At 40.1% G+C, this 18,967-nt stretch overlaps 3 protein-coding genes across 3 annotated transcripts in view; 1 reads left to right on the top strand and 2 right to left on the bottom strand.

The window, feature by feature from the left end:
* NF1 (neurofibromin 1) overlaps nt 1–18,967 on the top strand; it is a 90,471-nt gene that overhangs the window by 48,446 nt on the left and 23,058 nt on the right. The gene's annotated exons all lie outside the window — the stretch shown is intronic.
* On the bottom strand, nt 10,811–12,979 carry OMG (oligodendrocyte myelin glycoprotein). The gene is made up of 2 exons (XM_010282179.1): nt 12,869–12,979; nt 10,811–12,130 (listed from the first exon to the last, which is right to left on the bottom strand). Exon 2 carries the CDS (start codon nt 12,122–12,124, stop codon nt 10,811–10,813), a length of 1,314 nt encoding a protein of 437 aa, XP_010280481.1. The 5' UTR covers nt 12,125–12,130; nt 12,869–12,979.
* On the bottom strand, nt 14,783–15,649 carry EVI2B (ecotropic viral integration site 2B). The gene has a single exon (XM_010282180.1). It carries the CDS (start codon nt 15,647–15,649, stop codon nt 14,783–14,785), a length of 867 nt encoding a protein of 288 aa, XP_010280482.1.

Here is an 18,967-nt window from a genome sequence, read left to right on the forward strand (position 1 = left end):
TCAAAATGATTTCCATAGTAATTACACTCATTACTAAAAGTTAGTCTTTTTAAGAAAAGGAAAGTCAGTGTGCTCACAACCAAGTGCAATCAAAGACAGAACTGTACAGATAAGATTAGAGCTGTTGTACCTTTCTCTGTGCTGTGTTGTTGGTGCCTTTGCTTTTGGTAACTGGGTTGGTGGTGAGGTGTTGGCTGGCAGCAGTGGGACCGCTGGTTTTGGCACCGGCGGAGAGCGTGGTGGTGCTGCCGCCGAGGTCTCTATCACTACCAGATGGTGGTAGTGAGCGTCCTGATGCTGGCAGATCCTGTATGGATGTTCATGCTTGGATTATTGTCGATGTATTTTGTGCCAGCGGGGCTCTCGGTTTTGCTTCTGCTGCTGTTGCCAATGTGGTTTTTGCTGGTGCTGCTGGTGGTAGCTGAGTTCATGCTGGTGGAGCTGCCTGTGGCACCAGTGCTGGTAGAGTTCATGTGGTTGCTTTGGCACTTCCTGGTGCTTCTGTTGCTGGTGGGGTGCTTGTTTGTGATGCCAGTGGGGTGGCTGCTGCACCAGTGGGGTGGTACCCTTGCTGCTGATGCGCTTCTCTGTGGCATGGTTAGGAATGGTTGTGGTCTCTGGGGAGCTCTTGCTTGAGCTGCTTGTTGGGTGGTAAGGTTGGGACGAGAGCTTTTCCCGGTGGTGCGTGTTGCTGTCCGTAGTGTGATCCTTGCTGGTAGTGGCCCTGCTACTCGTGGTGCCAGTGGTGGCACTTGTATCGATGGTGCCACTTCCAGCAAAAAGTATTGTCACAATCTGAGGAGATGTCGTCAGTGGTGAACCTTCTGCAGACCCTTTGAGTTCATGTAAGAACATGAAAACAAGCAGAGGGAAACACTTCAGCAGTATCTTCTGTTTGTATTCAACAATTTAAATAAATAGCCAATACACGTTTGCAAACAAGGCATTCTTCAAATTTACATATTTCTAATAAAAATCATACCAGCAGGCATGCAAGATTTTTTCAATTAATTAAAATCTTAGATCCTTAATTTTATTAGTTTTCATAGTTTTTCATTGCTTTCACTAGTGCTTTTCACCCTGTAGATTGAGTTACAGACTTACTTTCCTAGAAAATCTGTGCTCTGTCATACCTTGTGACTTTTGTAATCTCTGAGAAATTTTAAAATAAGGAACAATTTAATCATTGGAAGATTTTATTGTTTTACCACTGTATAATAAACATACCTTATTCCAAATTCAAGTTGGAGGCTAAAATAATGAGCAAGCTTTGAAGAACCTTTCCAAATATAATCTCTAACTTGGTAGTTGAATTCTGCTACTTAACATGGTTTCCTAGCCAGGATGCAATTAGAGATCCAACAAACGAATACATCTGTTCGCATTTCTTTTATTATGTTTTTGATTTTCAGAGCAACAAACAAACAAAACTTCTGTTCAGTATCAATGTGAAAGGTAAAATAAAGTTCAAAAGTTTCCTCCTTCTGGAATTTTGTTCAGGCATACCAAAGGGTTTTTCCATGCTTTAAAAAAAAAAACAAAACAACAACAAAAAAAAAACAATCAAAAAACCACACCCACAGAACACTTGCTTTCGAGCAGGTAGTGTAGGAAGGAAATGCTTACATTCTCTTAAATTTATTGCTGCGGAAGTTCTCAAACACTTGCTTCGCTGCTAGCTCTTAGGAAGACTTTAGGTGTAAGGCAGTACAAAGGTGGAAGGAAAAAGCAAGTGTAATATGTCTGGTACCACGTGGCGATAACATTCGTGTGAATGAGAGTAAAGTGCTCATGCTTTTTGTCAGCTCTACACTTAATGAATCTGTAAGTTCATGCTAATCAAAGGAATACTGAGTAACACAAAGAAAGTCTCATTACATAAATTTTGGTTTCTTACCTACTTCTATCTGAACTTTTTTCCAATGATTTATAACTCTGGAATAGAATTTATACGAGAGAACGTTTATCTAAGACATCCTGCAGCTTTCCCTTCCTTTTGCTTGGGAAATTGCCTGCCTTTAACTTGGCCCCTTTTCTGCATTTTCAATACCCCTGACTCTTTGGATGGAGTCAAAGAAAACAAGATGAGTAGTACCACTTACCTTCTGTCCTAATTTTCTGTCTTCAAAAGCTGTACCACACTTCTCTGTCCTCTTTAAGGTCTTTGAGTCACCTTTGAGCCTGTTGTATTGGCTGAAGGGGGCCTTTACAAAATCTTGTATGCAACTTCAGTTTGCAGTATAAATGTGCATTTAAGTTTCTAACAGTAATTAACTAGTACTAAATTAGGTTATCGTGTGTATCTTTCACATTTTACAACAAAGTGGTTGAGAAGAGGGATAAGTTCTGGAAATCTTCCTTTTGGAATATTAGTGATCGTTGTTCAAACAAAACCAGAATAATTTTGTTTTCAGTGAAACACGTGTGTGCATATCTAGTATCAGAAAACACTGAACAGCGTGTGACTTGTAGAGTGACTTTACTGGGGTATCTGAACGTCCCATGTAATTCTCTATTAGGAACAGATTTATTGAATCTTAAGCTTGAGCACTGCATTTATGCTAGGCGGTAGAAAAAGTGTTAGTGATGCCTTAAAGATTCAAAGGGGATACAGAGTTGACAGTAAAGTGAGTGTCTACAGTGCTGAAACCGAAATTAGCTTGCCTGTCTTCTGTTTGATTACTAATTCATTTTTTCCTAGAGATTTCTGACACTAAATCTGCACACAAAGTTTCAAAAGTTTAACTAAGGACACATTTTTAACTGCTCTATTCTGTAGGGGACTAACTCATTGTGAACACTTAAAATTGCATATCCTTGGATTATGATTTTTCCTAAAGTTGATTTCTGCATAGGCTTAAAAAAGAATATGTACTCATGGACAGCATGTATCAGCTTAAATAAATGTTTTTTTAAAAGGCATGCTGATTGTTTTACATAACGTAACTATGCAGTTGAATGTCAGTAGATTTTTGAAGAATGTAGGATGTGTTATGATTGGACTCCTTCTAAACCAGTCGTACTGCTGTCATGAGAAAAGACTGGTCGTGAAAATTCAGGAATAAAAATGGATGTTTGGAAACTCAATTTTTCTTCCAGTTGTTGTGTTTATTCGCTGTTGAAAAAAAGTTGTCAGACTATTCCAGATTAGAAGGATGAGCTGGATTGATTTTATCGGCCCACTCCCACCTGCATTTCCCTTCCTCCCCTCAATTCCATCAATTTCAGAAACTGTGTTTCTGAGACTCGTGCAAGTATGTATCACAAGACAAATTATCCTCTTTTTAGGATAAAAATGTAGAATATGTACTTTCAGGAATACTTTGACTTTGTAAGACACCTTGTCCTTTTCTAAGGCAAACATTGGGGGGGGGTGTTCCTCCCACACTTTTCATGAGTTATGTTGAATATACAACAACAAAAGTATTACTATATTAATATTAAAAGTGCTGTTGTATCCTTACTTTGTTAATTTTAGTATGATTGAGCCTGTAAAAGGGGAGAAGACATCTCATTTCTTCAGGTGAGATGTGTGGTGGACACAAGTAGATATTTGGAGGGAACTTGGAATGCTTGATAGCATAATTTGGGGTAGGAGGATGGTATTTCAGTGTCGGCTTCAGTAAGTGCGATATCTCTTGCATGCTCAACAGAAGGACTTAGTTGCAGTTTAATGAGAAAAGGGGTGTTGACCAGCTCTCTTCAGAGTAAACTGGTGTTTTTCACTCTGATCTGGGTTGTTTTCCTTTGTAAGCCACTTGGACGACAGCATGAGGAAGCCTTATGGGAAAGGAGTGCTACAGTGAGCTCACGCGCTCTAGGCAAAAGGCGTTCGACGTCGACGGTGCCGGCGCTCCTGTAAGGAGGATTTTGCTGTAGTTAGGCTGGGGGGCCCGGGGTGACCGTGGAGGCACACACCTACGCTGCTGCTTGGGTTGGAGCTCGCAGTTCATGGACCCGCAGGGCTAACAGACAGACAGCTAGTGCCCTTTTCCGTTTGTTTGGGGGTGTTTGGGGTTTTTTTTTTTTTTTTGTCTGGTTGGTTTTGTGGTGCTTGTTTTGGCGTTTTGTTTTTAGCAAGATCCCAGATGCTGAAGCCCCTTCCATATACAAAGTTAGAAGAGAAGGTAGTCATTTGGATTCTCTTTAAAAAATTCTGTGTTTGCTTGCCACATTTTTCTCCTGTTTTTTTTTTTTTTTTTCCCATTAGACACTGTCTTATTTCATGTCAAGTAACATAAAATGGCTACATTGCCGTCCTGCACTGTTCAGACAAGGAAGTAGGCACGCAAGCGTAAAGAACAGTGATAACCCATCTTCAGAAAGTTTACTGTGTCTGGCAGTGACCCAAGGCATCCTTACGTATTCTGTGAAGACTTGCCATGCGGTGCGTTTTCTTCATTTGCAGAGCAAGGAATGGTTATTTCATCTGTAAAGGAAGAATTTCTGGAAATAAACTGATACAAAAGTGTGCAACAGATGCTTGCTAAGCCTAAAGCACTTACCTACCTTTTCTTTAAAAGCAGAAAAGTAAAATTGTCCACAGCTGGCTGACTTAATAGCAGTGTTGTATCTGTAAGGAAGTTAACAGGCGTAGTGGTTATGACTTACTAATGAATACACGTGGACGTGATCTCAGCAAAAATATGTTGTTGTTTAAATGCTACGAACTAATTCAGTATTTTGAGCTGAGGCCTGCAAACTGTTTATAGATAAATCTGTCATAAATGAAAATGACCTAGTGGTTATTTTGTGCTTACTTCAGTATTTGAAACCTTGACATTTGACTGTTAGCTGGTCCAAGGTGCAGTGATGTTTTAAGTGTGCTGTTAGAATGTTGGTGAGTAGAAGGAAAGTGGTTTTACAGGCATTTGGAGAGGTATTATCGATACATAATGATCCTGTCCTTTCAGCACTGCGTGGTTTGCATCTCAAGTTCTGTGCAGCAGCGTACCTGAAAAGGAGGTGGAAGAGAGCTTAAGCCTTAAGTAGTAGTTCAGGATTCTTTCTTGTTTACCGAGGATGAGATAGGTTAAAGTTAACGCATAAAACCTGTGTAAGAAACCTATAAATATTTCTAGGGACTACGCATAGTTAGGTAATTTATAATTCTCACACAGTCAAACGCTGATATTGGCAGAAAGGCTGGGGAATTGATTAACCACTCCCTGGAACTCGATTATACGCATCCAAGAATCAAAGAATGAAGCTGGTGACATGTTTACAGAAATATGTAATCTGGCATTGAAATGGGCTTACAGTATCATTCACTTTTAAGTATATGTACCACTTACCACTTGTCCTGAGTGAGGCATGCTGTGCATCACTAAAACTAAAAGAATAGTGATGATAACTATTCGTTACGGGGCTGAATTCTGCAGAATATCTGATCAAGTGCAGGTGAATCTCCTTTTCATAATTATGCATAGTTATGCTATTGAGGAGAACTATGAGATTTTATGACTGATGTCTTCGTGCCCTTTACTTGCAAATAATTCAACTTTTTCTGCTCGCTTCCTTAGCTGAGAAAGCATACAGTCTTTGGCATCATTAAATACCGATTGCGATTTGCATATGTGATATTCCTTGGAAAAAGGTGCCAGCTCAGTGGGTGATTGTACAGCGATGTTTGAGAATAAACCTTTCCAAGTCTGGACAAGCCAGTAGTGGGCCCTAATAAAGCTAGTTTATAAATAATAAAGCAGGATGCCACTTGCTTATTGTGTTAGTAGCTACTGGGTGTAACTATAGTAATCACAGTGTTGTTATGTTATGGATGTATATTGAAATTTGGCTGCGAAACACGGCCGCAAGAGAATTTGCCTGTTGACATGATAGATGTAAAAATTGAAAAAGGAGAACATTAAATAGAAGGCACTGCAAAATACTTTTTAATTATCAGCTTACTAATAGCTGATCACACGCTGAGATAACACAACTTTAGAAAAAAAGATAGACAAATATTTCATCTTCTCACTTGCCCAAAATAAGTTATGTCATCTTCATTTTTCTGAACTTTCTTGTATTAACTAGTAGCTGTTCAGACACTATAAAGTTCCTAGCATGAGAACTCTTTAGTTCTGTATATCTCACTACTACGTACGTAATTCCGTTTACATCACTATGAAACTTTAAAATACCTACTCTGTGTATAACTCTGCATTTTAAGTTGCTTTACTTGGCAGAGTAGTATGGATAGCTGTGACCTTTTATTTAGTAACTGATGCTTAAGGATTGTTGAATTCAGCAGAAAGGAGTGGATGACTAAAAACACATTTTGAACACCAGACAATAGTGGAAGTGAATCCTTTTGTAACTGGCCATCTGACAGATATTTGGAGGCAAGTGTTTGTGCAAGTTTGCTGTGGTGTTTTTCTAATGCTGCTTTATGATCTGCGTGCTCCACCCAGCTGGTGGGTTCAACAGTCAGCAAGCTGTCTGCTGTTGAATTGTGCTTTTGGGTGAAAAAAGACCGTAAATACAAATGAGCTCCAGAATAGCCTCTGATCTCTTGTAGAGCTACTGTTCTGCAGTCTTACAAGAATGGAGATGATTTCCCTAGTTTTGTGATACTGAACCCTACAGAAATTCTGAAGTTTTAAGCATTGACCAAGTTACCTGGCAGTTGAACAGTCTGAAAAGTTGTCTTCTATAAAATAGCTTTATAAACTGTGTCCCAGGGATTTTTTGAATGAACACAAACCTCATTTCCTCAAAGGAATATACAAAATGACTGCTAAACAGTAGTGATCATGGTACAGGTCAGATAAGCGTTCCCGTGTTGCGTAAAAGGGTGCCAAGGAGCAGATCTCTGTACATTTTATCCAGGTACAGGATACCTAATACAAATATTGTTACGCTTTAACGTAAGCCTTGCTACTAGATGGAATAGTGCTTGCCTTGACCTCCCTTTTTGTTGCTTGCCTTCTCTTCAGCAGCTATGTAATTCTTCACTTTTTCTCCGAGAGGCTGCCTTGTCAAGGCGAGCGAGTGGGCTGGGCTCTGGAATGGTGCTCTGACATCTTTTCTGCTAATAGACTTGTGGCTCAGTGGTGCCTCTTTGGGGCGTTTGTCTTGTGCTTCTGAGCCAGATGTCGTTTTTTAAGGCGTGAAATGTGGAAAGACTGTTTAGATTGGAGCTGCCAGGATGTCTGAGGGCTTGCAGCAGGCTGGGGGTTTTTTTTGGTTGGGGTTTTTTTTTGGTAGCTTGAGAGCTTGTTGCTAAGGCGTTGTTGAGTCATTTTACTGATATATCTGGATCAGTTTATCTCCTTCTTGTGCTGTGAAATTTAATTCCTTCTGTAATTTTTCTTCACATTTTGTTTCCTGGGCAACAACCTGACTTCCGAAGCCAGTGCTCTTCTGTTTTTAATCCCTACACCCTTACTAAGATGATCAATAAATCAATAAATACAGATCCTGAAGTACTGCCATATAAGTTTTATAGCTGATCCCAAACTAATTAATAGGAATACAAACCTCTGAGTTATTGCTTCAGACCGCAGGCATCCCTACAGCAATTTTAACCTTTCAAAAGCAAGCGTACTGCTACTACAAGGTGTGATAGACTTTTTTGGGTATTTTGAATATTGTCCTGGAATCCTAAATAGTTATTTCGGAAAAAAAGAATTTCTCTGCAAATAGGTTATTTTATGTTTATCACGGATTGAATGACCAGCGTGTTTATAAACCACAAACCAATGCTGTCGCGTTCACGTCCATGCCTATCGGTTTTATTTCGATTTGACTGCGCTGTTGCCAAGCAACAAGTGCATGACTCCCACATTCGCCTGCCTACTCGCTGCTCCGTTCTCAACTCATTTGTATTCCAGAAAAATACAAGGAAACCTAAATTTCAGTCTGCTTTACTGAAAGTAACCTGACTAAGAAGCCCTGTTGCTTGCATCTACCACAGGCAAGGTTTGGATAGAGAGCGTAGTCTTAAAATTTGGGAGTGCCATCTCACTTTCATATGCATCTGCGATTTTTTCTTTTTTTTTTTTTTTTTTTTTTCTTCCTAGCTTCCCAATCCTGTACATGTGTTTGGAAAACCCCACAACCCCAGTTCCACTTCCAGGCTTTTACCAGCATGCTGAAGACTTTGAAGTCTGGGTAGCAAGTCATTCAGTATGGCGACTTGCAGTTTGCCCCACACAACTTCTGGAAAACAGTGCTTTTCATAGAGTCGCTGCTGTTCACTGAATAGTCTCATCATGGGTGAAACACAGCATTTAAAGTTGATTCCATGCAGGTTTTTTGCATCCAATAGAATTTGACATCCTGTATTGAATTGCTCATCAAAGACGTGTGTAGTATTTCATGTAATTACCTCAACTCAAGGCAGTTTAGTCATGGCACCTCGTTTTGTGGTCTCTGTCCTACCTTGCAAGGTAAGCTGCTTTAGGCTGTGTGGGACAATACCGTATGGATGAGATAATTCTAGGAAATACCTAGTTCTGAACATAAGTAGGTTGATACTGTTTTAGCGTCAGTCAGTATTTACCAAATACATTGACTGTCCAAAGAGAGCAGCAGGCAGTGACATTTTTTCAATACTGATCCTAGTTAGTGGAATTTATCAGTTCATGTCAGGTTATTTAACCTGGGGAAAACATGGAACTTCTATGAAGTGGCTACCAGCAGTCAGAAGGAGTTGCCCACTTGCACAAATTCCACTTCTGCTGGCCGTTGGAGGTAACATGCACGTATTGGTAATGGGCAAGGTTGCCTAAACTTTGACTTGGATAACTAGTTCTTCTCTACCCAAAATGTATATGGAATGTCAGTCTTTGGTTTTGTTTTATTGGGGGTTTTTTTGGTGGTGTTTGTTTTTTTTAAGTTTTCTGTCCTATCAAACGTGTGGAGTCTTTTTTCTGAGGGAGGAAGAGCTACCTTTCTCTAGTGGATAGATATATGCCTTAGGTATTTGCACATTCTAAAGGGTAGGAAGGGGAGGGGTATTCCCTATGTTACTATTATCTCATCAGCTTATTAATAAACAATATTAGGGATACATCAGTATCAAAATAATATAATTTGATTTAACCATATTTTCCCCCGTAAGACATGAAGATTGAGCCAAATGTCTGCTTGAAATGTATTTGTATAATCAAATGTTATCTACTCAGTGGTACTACTATGCTTATTTGAAAAGAAGGGCTGTCACTAATTCAGTTCAATACAAATGTAACTTTATTTTTACTTAAATGCCAATGAAATAACTGTACAAATTCATTGTGTAACATTTATTGTTAGAAATTAAAACACATTTCTGGTTATAGAAATACTGTTCACAATTGGAAAGTTGTCATTTCTCTGATACCAGTGGTTGTAAATGGTCTACCGCCCTCATTGACACCTAGGAGAAACAGGTAGAGGACTCCAGTCTCAGTAGTGAGGTTTTCTGGGTTTTGCAGCACCTTCATGCTACAATAACTGGAAATTAAATGGCCTGAAATGAATGGAAAACATTGTATAAAGATTTGTAATATTAAGTGAATAATACTTTTTCAGTGAACTTGTTCTTCAGTTTTCATTTCATGCTGTTTGCAAAACTTCATCTGTATTATATCAAGTACCTTTGCCACATAATTTAAATTATTTTCCTAGAGTGGACAGAACCATGCGTGCAACTATTTCTACTCAGTGGTGGTGCAGATGTCAAGGAGAATAGCGTTCATGCTCATCCTTATAAAGCAAGGGTTTGGGCATGTCCAATGCCATGGACTGAATTAAATTTTTTTTTTTTTTAAGTCACAAGATTCAAGGATTGTTTCAATGACAGCTTGACAGCTAATTGCTTGATTGATTTGTTACATAACTTGTGTTAGAAATTGGCTGATATTTCATCTCGCTGATCAGAAAGTAATACTTTAATACAGGCTGATTTGCAATATTCTTTTAAGCATATTATGGTAACATTTCAGAATTTTGGACGTCACTTGAAATAAAGTTAAGGAGTTCCATTTCATTGATTTGTGTAGGTAACTCCTTGTTGTTTGAGAGCGTCATGGCATTGAACATCTTAGGTTTTCCTCTACTTTTATTTATTTCTCTTTTTAAATATGGAGAGTGAGAAGTAACTTGCCTGCAGTCTCTAAGTCAAGACATAGCAAAAAGAGCTGTCAGCCCCTACCACTTTTCCCATGCTGAAGTTGGACCATGTTGCCTTCTCAGTTTACACCCTCTTAGTAGACATCATGGCATTGTCATATTTAATTCCTAAATTCAAAACTGTTGTTCTTCATATTTAAAATACCATAATACATATGAAGCAAACATAGATACACATGCTAGCAATTTTTCTCAGGAATAACTTCTGATGAGTGAAACAGCTAGGTTTAGTTCCTTTATTTTTTCCCTTCCTTTTGCATGTCATCGTAACTTACAAAGAGTCTGTGCTGCTATATTACAACAATTGCTCACCGGCAAGTCAAGCAAGACAATGCAGATATGATACAGGCCTTCTATTTTTTCCAGTTGTTTAATGACAAAATCATACATAAAATCAGTACTGAAACTTCTGATGTTTTATTCTGTGCAAGTAAATTAAAAATTTAAATACAAAATAAGCACATTTTTAAGAACAAAATCATGGGTTAGTTTTACTCAATTAAGACATAGTAAAATAAGTAGCAGCTTAGTATCAAGAAATTAGTGTGCACTTCTTTAATTAAGAACTGTTATTTTCTTTAGATCAGAGTCCGAGCTTCGAATTTCTTGTATTTTGATTCATTATTTGACCTGGATGTCTTAACTCCAGTTATGTATCACAGGAATAAACTCAATAATTTTCACAGGATACAAGCCCTTAGCCAATAGACATTGCCACTGCATTAAGCATCGCAACGTAAAACAAATATATCTCACAGATACTTGCTTTGGAGTGAGTATTCAAAACATTTGTAGTGGATTCCTCTTTCCTTAAGGTAGCAGTTGTGCTTTGAGGCATTTTGGAGTAGTTTGTTGGCATTCCACTGGTGATACTTAAAGTCATAGGAGTAGTGGATGATCCTGTTGATTGAGTCAGGCTTGAGTTCACCTCGGTTGAATCTTTGATGTAGATTGTGTGTGTGGCTGCTGCTTCTTGAGAACTAACCTTTCTGGTTGTCAGGTCTTCTGGGTAGAGGAGCAGTGGTCGGTCTGTGCTCGTAAACAGTACAGTTTGGCTTAAGGTTGCCAAGGTAGAAACTTCCTTAGCTTTAAATTGTTTATGCATTTTTGTCATCCTGGTTGGTTCAGTTGCCACTGGAGAAGTAGCTCTGTCTGCTGCCTTCATTGCTTTAATCATGAGGCTGGAGTCTGTAGCTGCGGGAGCGGCTGACGTTGGTGTGGCATTCAGCCAAAGCGCAGACTGGGTAGCACAGGGAGCCCCTATGACCCTGGCAGCTGTTCCCTGCACCCATTGAAGCAAATACGGGATGTTTTGGTTATCGCTGCAGGACCATGGGTTGTTATATAGTGTCACTACTTGCAGCTGAAAGAGCTGGTCAAAAGCTTTGTCAGGAATGTATGTGAACTTGTTGTTGTGCAGATAGAGGCTTGTAAGGTGTTGTAGTCTCACCAGTGTTCCTGGAAGTATCTGGGACAAGAAGTTGCTGGATAGATCCACCGTCTCTATGTTGTAGGGCATATTGGTTGGAACTGTCCAAAGTTTGTTGCTACTGAGATTGAGAAACTTGAGGCTGCTCAGTGTGTTGTTGATCAGAACAGCTCTTTCCACCATATTCCTGGAAACATCAAGCACTTTAAGATTCCACTGGTAAGCTGTATCAAGTTTCTGAAGAACTTTAATGTTGTTGTTTATGGCATATAATTCCCATAAGGACTTGGGCAGATGAGCAGGAACATTCTTGAGACAATTATTTGAAATATCAAGGGTCCTCAAATTGGTGAATCTCGTTAGCTGATGATCGAGATCTACGAACTGGTTAAAGGACAGATTTAAATATGTAATGTTGTCTTGAAGTCCGTGTGGCAGTATAGTTAAGTTTCTGCCTGAACAATCCACGTTCCTGTCATTTCCTGAGCATGTACAGTTAGAAGGACAGACACCCAAACCCGTGGGTATGAAAAACAGAAGGACCAGCAGACAGGTAGATGTATTCAATATCGGGTATTCCATTGTTGCCTGGAAATAAATATACCAAAATGACACCCTTTAAATCCATGTAATATATTTTATTCTGTTATAAAGGTTGTCTTTGCAATGACCACTTGCAGGAGAAATTAAGTAAAAATATCAATAAACCCCTTTGTGGAATGGTCCTTTTTAGAATTGTTCAAGAGAGACTTTACAAAGCATCCCTTCATAGACTGTCATGTTGTCTGGCAGAATGAGACTTGTTTTTTCATCTCCCTTTCCCCCTCAAGCTCAAATGAGGGCTTTCTTCCGAAAATGCAAGTCTCTTCCAAATGTTATACAATGTCTGCTTCTTGTTTTTAGTGATTTCAAGCCTATATTATGTTTGGAATAATGTGTTCTTTTATACAGGATGAAAAAATGGCTGTCAACTGGATCTGCTTTACAAATCTCTGCAGCAATGTAGCAGTCCCCCCCATACATGCATGCTATTTGCTTAAGTGGAATTGGTTAAAATACATCTTAAATGGTTAGGAATTTAATTTGAAACCCAAATTCCATGTTTATGCTAACATGCACATTATTACTTTTCCTTATTAGAGTGTTAATCACATTCCCAAAGCTGGTAACAAGTATTTGAAAGCTGAATTAATGTTAGTAAGAAATCTCTGACACTGCAGCAAATTTCTGGTGCAAGCATCTGTCATCAACTAGTAATTTCATTCTTATTTCTGTCTCTAATTTTGTAGTAGGCTTTTGTGATCAAAAACAAAACCGTGAACTTACCGTAATCTCTTCTGCAATATCAGCACATCATCTCCGTGAAGGATTTAAGCTTAGAGGTCGTCTTGTTCTAGAGAGTAGCTACAGTTGCTGTCTGTGGAGTGTGCTTGCCTCTTCAGCTGCATCGTATTGCTGCTAGCTGGGGCTCTGCAACCACCTGATCTGCACTACATTGGAGGACTGCAGAGCTGTCGTTGGTGCTGACTCAAATTTATTGCAAAGCGAGCATATTCAATAAAATAGTTGGTTTTTATAATTTGAATCGGTTAACTTCCCCATGTCTATATCTTATGCTATCTTAATACATCAAAGCATAACATGTAAGATTGTCTACGTAAACAGTACCAAGTGAAATTTCTGTAGGCTATTTTAGCTTAAGCTACGATACAGAAATTCAGATAAGGAATTCCCATAGAAATCTGTAAAATCCTACAAGCTGAGCTATATTGTACCTGACAATCATACAACTTACATCAATGGTAAGGAAAAATTGTAAATATCTTTGCCTCTGTCCATTGTATGCACTAGAATTGCATTTGCATAACTTATTACTTTAATTTTAGTCGTAATTTAAAGATTTTGAAGTTTATAGTTACAATATGTGCAAACGTACGCTCTGTGCAACATCCACTAATATATTCCCTCCACATACTCAAAACTACAAACTCTTTGCCATTTTGCAGAGATGTCATGGGAAGCTAGCTTCAGCATCTAACAGCTTCTTTTGATAAATCTAACATTCAATACTGTTAAAAACAAAGCAAACCTCTGTGACCACCCTCCTACTTCCCACCAAAAGGTTAGTTGACCAAAATGCGTCGTTTTAGACGGGACGGTGAGCTTCGCTTGTACTCAGGGCCCAGAAAAGAACCTGTAAAACTCTTAAGCACTTTGAGTGAAAAGGAATCTGGCGCCCATAGAATGTTAAATTAAATTTTAAAGTTAACATTAGTGATGTTGGCTGCATTCTGAAAATACTGCTTCAGAGGACGAAATTAGTGAATGCACACAACTACTTCTTCTAATCATTTGACTGAGTGTCCTGCAGACCGTTTCTATCTTATCTATAAAAATCAAAAGTATCTCGGTAAAAGAGGGCCTTTTTGTGCTTGTTCTTCAGGTGTTTGGAGCCATTTCAGCTCTAAGCAGCGGCTGTATCAATTGCTTACTCATACCGTTCTCTGCTTTCCCAAACGGTAGTGTGAAGGGACTGGAGGTTTTACACCAGTAAACTTTTTGGCAATATTTGATCTACAGGAAATCTCGTTGCGATTAGTAAAGAACGACTGATGGCTATTAGGAGGATTTGTTTCAGATACTTATAATGCATTGTTGCCAAGCTGTTCCCCAGTCACGTGCAGAAAAGGAGCCTTGGCGTGAAAGACGATGTGTACGCGTGTCGAGGCGTTTCGGCTTTGTTTTGAATTCAAACCGTTCTATCTGAGCAAATACTCCGTGGCACTTTAAGTGAACAAAACATCTTTGAATTAGAAAGCTTTATTAAAATTAACTTGAATTCATTGCATTTGCTCATACGGCCCAGTAGAACAGGCAACGTAGAAGCTCTGAGTACCGCTGAAGCTGTACTGTTCCTTGAGCTCCGTGCCTGTGTGTGTTACGTATGTGCGTAGCCCAACGCACAGAGGTGTGCATACTCTCTTTTCTGTAGCCTCCAGAATCTGCAGTCCCTCGTTACAGATAACTAGTGGGCACAATCCGTATTGTATTTTGAAATTATTTGCTTCAGGCAGAAGCGGGTCGTTCCTTTTTGTGAAAGCTGAAGTTAAGAAACACGGGGGAAATGCCCGTGCTGTGGCCTCACTGTTCTTGCCTGCGTCAACTTCTCCTTTTTCAGTTATTTGAAGAACGTTTCATTTAAGAAAAATGTGAAGCATGCTGGAAATCAATTTTGGCAGTCTACAGAGGGTGTTCTGGCTGTGGCAGCTGGGGCAGTGGTTGGTGAGTCTCTTGAATAAGGAACTCGGGTGGCGGGGGCAGCTGTTGCTCCGTTTCCGAGTGAACTTGGCGGTGCTTGCTGGGGTCTGAGCCGTGGTCCCCGGCTGGTTCCAGGAGCCAGGTGGGTGGAGGAGGCAGAGCGGGGGACTGGGGTGCGGCCGCTGGGTGAGGCCGGGAGTCGCGTGCGCAGCCTGCTGCTGCCGCGGCGGGAGCTGGAGACGCTTCTGGGCTGGAAACCGAAATCCTGGCTGCAGGGCGGTCTTCTACTGGTGGAGGCAGCTGGCCGTTTTCGTTCCTGGTGGTGCAGTTGGCTGGTCTCTCTGATGCAATGGGATCATTCTGTAAGCTTGTGTCTTCTTTCAGTTTCCAAGGCAACGTGAATAAAACCGATGAATGTTTGGTAGCCTGGTCAGTGTCCGCAAAGACATCTGGTGTGTCTCCATCTGCAAATGGAGAACGTCCTGCCCAATTTGAATCAACTAGGACTGGCCTCTTGCAGCATTTCCACAGAAGAATTACGATAATAGACATTATCATGCTAATCAAAATGATGCCAATCATCAGCGCCGCTGCCCAGCTTCCATCGCTAGGTTCTGCGCCCGCTTTGGGGAGCGGAGGCGGTGTCGTAACGGTCAGTGCTCTTCCAGGTTTGTGTAAACTGGGCACCGTTGCTTGCAAGTGATCCACAGAAGCTTTGTCTTCTACTGGACTCCTGATACTGGTGTATGCATTTCTTCTATTCATGGAGACGTTTTGAGGTATCGGTGTGGAAAGGGATTTCCAGATTTCTCCGTAGAAGAGAAACAGTATGACTTGGTTGCTGGCCATTCTCCTGCAGCCTCTTTAAATACGTCCCCTCCTATAGCAGGAATGAGATAGAACATACTAACTTGAAAACTGTTTGTTGTATAGTTACACTTTACTGACACTGACAGCAGACAATTTTATGTTCATAGTATAGTAGTGAAAATAGTATCAAACTCTGTTTAAAATTTCCTGTCTGTTGCCATTTGCATAATCAGCAGGTTTGTCACTGACTTTACAAACAGGCAGATTTTTTACATTATTGATCATTCTAATTAAGTGACATTGAACAGAATGTCTTAGTTATTACCTTTTTTTCACCTTATCAGAAAAAGGCATCAGCAGAGAAGTCCTAACAGCGTTTCAAAATAACATTTATCAATCGTGTAAATAGTTGTGGACCTGGAACAAGCTATGAAACACTCACAGCAGTATTGAAAAACAGGATTGTCATGAGTAAAGAAGATTATCTTGTTTTGATGGATATAAGCCGAGACCTAAATAAAAGGCTTTTTGCAGTTCTGTCAAACTTTTATTTCCTGTTCTTGCCTCTCTTCAGCAGTTAAGGATAGAGTGTAATAATTTTTAAAAAGTTTCCAAATACTGATGCTGTAATGGAACGGCATTCTAATGTTAAACTCTTTTTATAAATAAATCGTGGAACGCTTTTGTAGTGAAGGAGATTGTGTTAATGTTAAGTTGTTGGCATGAAAAAAATTCTCCCCCTCTGTACTGTTTAGAGTTCAGGTCTCTGAATGTCTCCATATGAAGCAAATCATAAAATGCATCCACTACATAGCATTTTTATATCTGAAGCGACTTTCATGCAATTTGAGCTAATTTATTAGTTACTATAATCCTAGTCATGTGAAGCTGTTTCTGGGAAATTAATATGCATAAATCTTTGTGGGTTTACAAATATGCAAAATTAAATTTCCGATGCACCAGTATAAACACCTATGAGTAGTAAATTAATGCTTCTTGAGAACATTATAATCCAAACTCTGTAAGCTTTATAACAGGTTAAAATTACTCAATTTCTTCTGCTCTTTTCAAAATACAGTCAAAAAATACTTATGTGTAGAGTTCATGATAGTTCATAGTAACAACACCAAAGAACGTGTGTTTGAAACCCTAATACTTTTAAGATACAGACATTCAACAAGTGCTTTGAAGACACCCTGAAGTCGGGATATACAGAGTGCTCTACACAGCGCAGTTCCTTTTCAGACCAATTAATACAAATACTAAGCCTTTCCATCTTGAAGTTGATCCTTACCTGCACGTTGATCTTCTATCAAGCAAGCATCATCTTTCTTTGAAGCCTTAGGAAGACAGACTGTGTGCTGAAAGTCAAGCTGCTTAAAATGGCTCGTTTCATGTTGAAGTAGGTTTCTGCAGCTAAAGAGGAAGTTTATCAACACTTGCTGCAGGAAGTGTCGAGCAGGGAGATTGCTAAGAGCCTTACCTCAGAGTTTGCGTGCTTTACGAGCACACTTTTCAGGTCTGTCTTCATAAAACTCAAATATTTAAATATTTGTGACTTTTGTCCGGTATGTGCCTATTATGTGGAAATTCATTAATACTTGTTTGCCTGTCTCTGAAAATAGTTGTAGTTACTTCTGTGTGAGTCAAAAACTCTGCAAGTTTGGATTGGATTTGAATCTTACTGATTTAATTTTGGGAGATGGGTTTGGTGTGCTGTCATCATTATTAGTGAAAAAGCAACTTCAGGTTCATTACCATGAGTCACAGAAAGCCGTCTGGGCACAGGGTGCTGGCTTGCTTAGCCATCGTCATTTGTGGAGTTGCATTGAGAGGCAGATGACGACCGAGGGCACCCGCGCCAGCCCCCCGCTCTCTGTGTTGGTTTGTGGCTGGGCATTATTAATGGGGGGCTGTGCGCTGTGAGCACCTCTTTCCCCACTCTCTGTCTCTGTCCGTACCATTTAGTGTAACCCAAACTACCTTCTTTTGTCCCCTTGAGCATTTTTGCCTAGTCTGCCTGGCAAAAAGAAACCCGCACAAATACGTCCTCGCAGCATTTGCGAATGCGTTCTGCCAGTGCCAAGTAGCTACTGCCAGATCCTGCTGCAGCATCTTCATCTCCTCCTGCTTTTCCTGTCGTGCCTCTCTTCTGATTGCACAAGTTTTCTTTTTCAGACTCTCCCTACTCCTGCAGCAAACACAAATCCTGATCCCATACTTACATCCTAACTCATAGTTTCTTGTCCGATTCCTTCACCTCATCCCCATTCTCTTCGACCCTCATGATCTCCACCTGTCTTCTGCCACAGTTCCCACCTCATTGACAGTTCTTTTTTCTTCCACTGATATGATCGTGATTCTTTCCTTTTTTGCCTGATTTTTTTTATGACACTGCTGGTTTACCCCTTTAATCGGTTGCCTGCCAGCAACTTGCTGTGTTCTGTGTGCCGGCTGGCTAGCTGTTAGATTCGTTCTCCTGTTTCAGTTCTGTTACCTTCCCAGCTGTGAGCACTTTTACACCAGGTTAGGTTCCCACGTTTGCTATCTCAGATTGGGGTTTTTTTGTACTGGCACAGCCTCTGCTGTTGCCTCACGTGCTCGTGGTCATTTTGCGGAAGGAGAAGGTAACTACAATGCAGCATCCCTCAACCCTGTCCTTTAGCTCTCTTTCTGTCACCAGTGTTAGATGTTCTCAGTTCAGCTCTAAGTACTAGGTTGTCATCACCATCTCTCACAGTTTGCCCTTATTCTTCTGGTCTTTCTCCTCATGTTTTAGAAATGCCTGACATAATCCCCTGTCCTCCCATTCTACTGGGGTGTTGTGTTGTGCCTCCTCCCTTTGAGCTTGAAGGTCTGAATATGTGGTTTATGGCAGATTCATTGGAATTTGCCCTGTAGTAGGGTTTTTTGTTTGATTTTTTTTTTTTTTTCCTCGTTTTTTCCCCCATCTCTAATGAACTTTCTAATGACTCCCAGTTCTGGGCCAAGCTTGCAAACTCCTTCCAACTTTATCTTCCTTACTACACAAACCATCTTTGACACGGGCAGTTGCATTTTTTTGAGCTCTCGCGCCGTCGTGGCTTCCGTGATACTGTCGTCTTGCTTCTCTGTTGCTTCTTTACCTGCCCTTTCAGGTAAGTTTATGGGTGATATAATGGAAGGTGAATTGGGGATTCAGTCGTATATCCTGATTCTTTCAGACTTCTACAACCGTCTCTTGTGTCAAAAACGTTTTATTACAGATGCACAGGATGTTCAGAGATTTGTCATTATGCAGTTTTAGCACTTGTAACCGTGGTGCAACAGACCTCTTTTTAACCCGAGAAGTAACCTATGAAAAGCTTCTCGTGTTTC

Source organism: Phaethon lepturus, unplaced genomic scaffold, assembly GCF_000687285.1.
Source record: "Phaethon lepturus isolate BGI_N335 unplaced genomic scaffold, ASM68728v1 scaffold55182, whole genome shotgun sequence".
NCBI classification, from domain to species: Eukaryota; Metazoa; Chordata; class Aves; order Phaethontiformes; family Phaethontidae; genus Phaethon; species Phaethon lepturus.